General features: G+C 48.8%; 1 protein-coding gene across 1 annotated transcript; it reads left to right on the forward strand.

Annotated features, from left to right (window-relative positions):
• Positions 1-2,623: 2,623 nt before the first annotated feature.
• LOC123464124 (60S ribosomal protein L18a-like) lies at positions 2,624-3,152 on the forward strand. The gene has a single exon (XM_045161077.1). It carries the CDS (start codon positions 2,624-2,626, stop codon positions 3,149-3,151), a length of 528 nt encoding a protein of 175 aa, XP_045017012.1. The 3' UTR covers position 3,152.
• Positions 3,153-3,373: the final 221 nt, after the last annotated feature.

Genomic DNA, 3,373 nt, shown 5'->3' on the forward strand with positions numbered 1-3,373 from the left:
ACTGGGGACGTTTTGCTGGAGCTCAGAGTCCCCAGGACGGTAGGCAGGAGCCTGGCGCTCCAGTGATTCCCACCCATCCAGGCCCCTTTTCCTGCTGCCGTCAGCCAGTGCTGGGGCCTTTCCTGGTCTTCCGGGTTACCTTAACATCTGGGCACCTGGAAGATATTAGGCTCTCGCAACCCCACAGGACTCATTTGAAAGAGAGAGAGAGAGAAAAAAAAAATGTGGAATGAGATCAGTTCCAGCACTTTCCCCAGAGATCCATGTAAAATCTACAAGAGAAGTGTCCATTTACTACTAGCCTGGGCTTTCCTGTTTTGAACCTGACCTGTTCTTGGCAGACTCCCCACCCGTTTCCTCGCAGTGTGTATGGTGGAAGGCTTAACCCTCTTGCCTCCTCTTCTCCTCCCTGTTCCCTGCCCTACGCCTCTGGCACAAGAGAGGCAGGAGGATGGCCACTTTCACGATCCGCCCCCCACCATCCCCACCACGGTCTCCGTATTATTCTCTTCTCTCTCTTTCCTAGGTGACATCTGGCACAAGATAGGAAACCACCCCTTCACATCTGGGGTGCAGGTCACCTGCCACAAGCCTCCCCTGGTGTTGCCAGGACAGAGAGGCCCTCAGAATGGGCTATGGGTTACAAAAGACTGTCAGACCAAGTGCAAACACATTGAGGCCAGCCTGACCTGCTCGGGCAATCAATATGAGGCTGGTCATTAAGTGAGAAGTGAATCATGGAGGCCCGTGACTACCCCTGGCAAACCGGTGAGGCAGGGTGGCTGCAAGGTTGTTTAATTTCTGCAGGGCGGGGTTAACTCATGATCACTGTGCCGTGGCTCTGTAGAGGGAAGCGTGCCTCTCCTCACGCACTATGCCGGATGATGCCAAGGGAGGTCACAGGGGCAGAGCTCTGAGCCTCTAGGACAAGTGTCTTTAGAAGAGACATCAGCAGTGTTTTGTGTGTCTTCCCACATACCCTACTATGTGAAGACAGAACAAAAAGGTGATTATATATATACAAATATATACATACATATGTGTGTATACATACGTATATACATATACATATACATATACATATACATATACACATATACACATATACACATATACACATATATATATATATATATATATATATATATATATATATATATATATCCTGGCTGTGTACAAGCCAGGAAGGGGGCCAAATCAGTTAACACCTTGATCTGGGACTTTTCCATCTTCAGAACTTCCAATAAGAAAAAGCTTAGGGGAGTGGTGGGGAAAAAAAAAAAAAAAAGAAAAAGCTTAGTATGATGGTGGTACATGCCGATAATCCCAGCATTTGAAAGGTGGAGGCAGGAGGATCAGGATTTCTAGGGCAGGCTTGTATAGATGGTCAGCAGTTAAAGGAACTTGCTTCCAAAGCCTGATGGCTTGGGTTTGATTTCCTACTACCCATATAAAGCCAGATGCACAAGTGGTGCATATGTCTGGAGTTGGTTTGCAGGAGCAGGAGACCCTAGCAGGCCCATATTCATTCTCTCTTTTTCAAATCAATATTTTTTTTTTTTTTTTTTTTTTTTTTAAATTTTTTTTGGTTTATTTTTATTTATTTATTTGAGAGCAACAGACAGAGAACGAGGCAGAGAGAGAGAGAGAGAGAATGGGCGCGCCAGGGCTACCAGCCACTGCAAACGAACTCCAGACGCGTGCGCCCCTTGTGCATCTGGCTAACGTGGGACCTGGGGAACTGAGCCTCGAACCGGGGTCCTTAGGCTTCACAGGCAAGCGCTTAACCGCTAAGCCATCTCTCCAGCCCTCAAATCAATATTTTTTAAAGGAAAAAAAAAAAAAGAGTTCTAGGTCGGAAGAGATGGCTTAGTGGTTAAGTGTTTGCCTGCAAAGCCAAAAGATCCTGCTTCAATGCTCCAGAACCCACATAAGCCAGAAGCACAAAGGGGATGCATGCATCTGGAGTTCGTTTGCAGTGGCTGGAGGCTCTAATGAGCCCATTCTCTCCTCCCTCCATCTTTCTCTCTCTCTCCCTCTTTCTCTCTCTCTCAAATAAATAAATAAAATATATTGGGGGGGGATGAGTTCTAGCTGGGTGTGGTGGTGCACTCCTTTAATCCCAGCACTTTGGAAACAGAGGTAGGAGGGTCACCATAGGTTCGAGGCCACCATGAGACCAGTATAGGGAATTCCAGGTCAGCCTGGGCTAGAGTGAGACCCTACTTGAAAAACAAAACAAAAAGGAAAAAAGAAAAGAGGAGAAGAAAAAGGTCAGCCTGGGCTATATAGTAAGAACTTGTCTCAGAACAACAAAAAATTCAATTTTTTGAAAAACATTTATTGGGGCTGGCAGTTAAGTTAAGGCACTTGCCTGCAAAGCCAAATGACCCAGGTTCATTTGCTCAGTGCCCATGTAAGCCACATGCACAAGGGGGCACATGCATCTGGAGTTCCTTTGCAGTGGCTAGAGGCCCTGGCACACCCATTCTCCCTTGGTCTGTCTCCTCTGTCTTTCTCTCTCTCTCTCTCTCTATGCTTGCAAATAAATAAAAATAAAATAAATTTTTAAAAATATTTATTTGCGCCTTTTGAGGGTGGCGGCGAACGCAGAGGCAGCGCCATGAAGGCCTCCGGTACGCTGCGGGAGTACAAGGTGGTGGGGCGCGGTCTGCCTACCCCCAAGTACCACACTCCGCCCCTCTACCGAATGCGCATCTTTGCGCCCAGCCACGTCGTGGCCAAGTCCCGTTTCGGGTACTTGGTACCGCAGCTGAAGAAGATGAAGTCGTCGGGGGAGATCGTGTACTGCGGGCAGGTGTTTGAGAAGTGTCCACTGCGGGTGAAGAACTTCGGGATCTGGCCGCGCTATGACTCGCGCAGCGGCACACACAACGTGTACCGAGAGTACCGCGACCTCACCGCGGCTGGCGCCGTTACCCAGTGCTACCGAGACATGGGCGCCCGACACCGGGCCCGTGCGCGCTCCATTCAGATTATGAAGGTGGAGGAGATCGCAGCAAGCAAGTGCCGCCGGCCGGCTGTCAAGCAGTTCCACGACTCCAAGATCAAGTTCCCACTACCCCTCCGGGTGCTGCGGCGCCAGCACAAGCCGCACTTCACCACCAAGAGGCCTAACACCTTCTTCTAGAGCCGCTGGGTCGAATAAACGTTTCAGTGGAAAAAAAAAAAACAAAACTTATTTGCAAGCAGAGAGGTAGAAGAGAGACAGAATGAGCAAGCCAGGGCCTCGAGCCACTGCACACAAACTTCAGATGCATGTGCCACTTTGTGCATCTGATGGGGACTGGGGATAGAACTCCAGTTATTCGCATCTTAACTGCTAAGCCATCTCTCCAGCCCAATATAGTTT

Source organism: Jaculus jaculus, chromosome 10, assembly GCF_020740685.1.
Source record: "Jaculus jaculus isolate mJacJac1 chromosome 10, mJacJac1.mat.Y.cur, whole genome shotgun sequence".
Classification (NCBI taxonomy): domain Eukaryota; kingdom Metazoa; phylum Chordata; class Mammalia; order Rodentia; family Dipodidae; genus Jaculus; species Jaculus jaculus.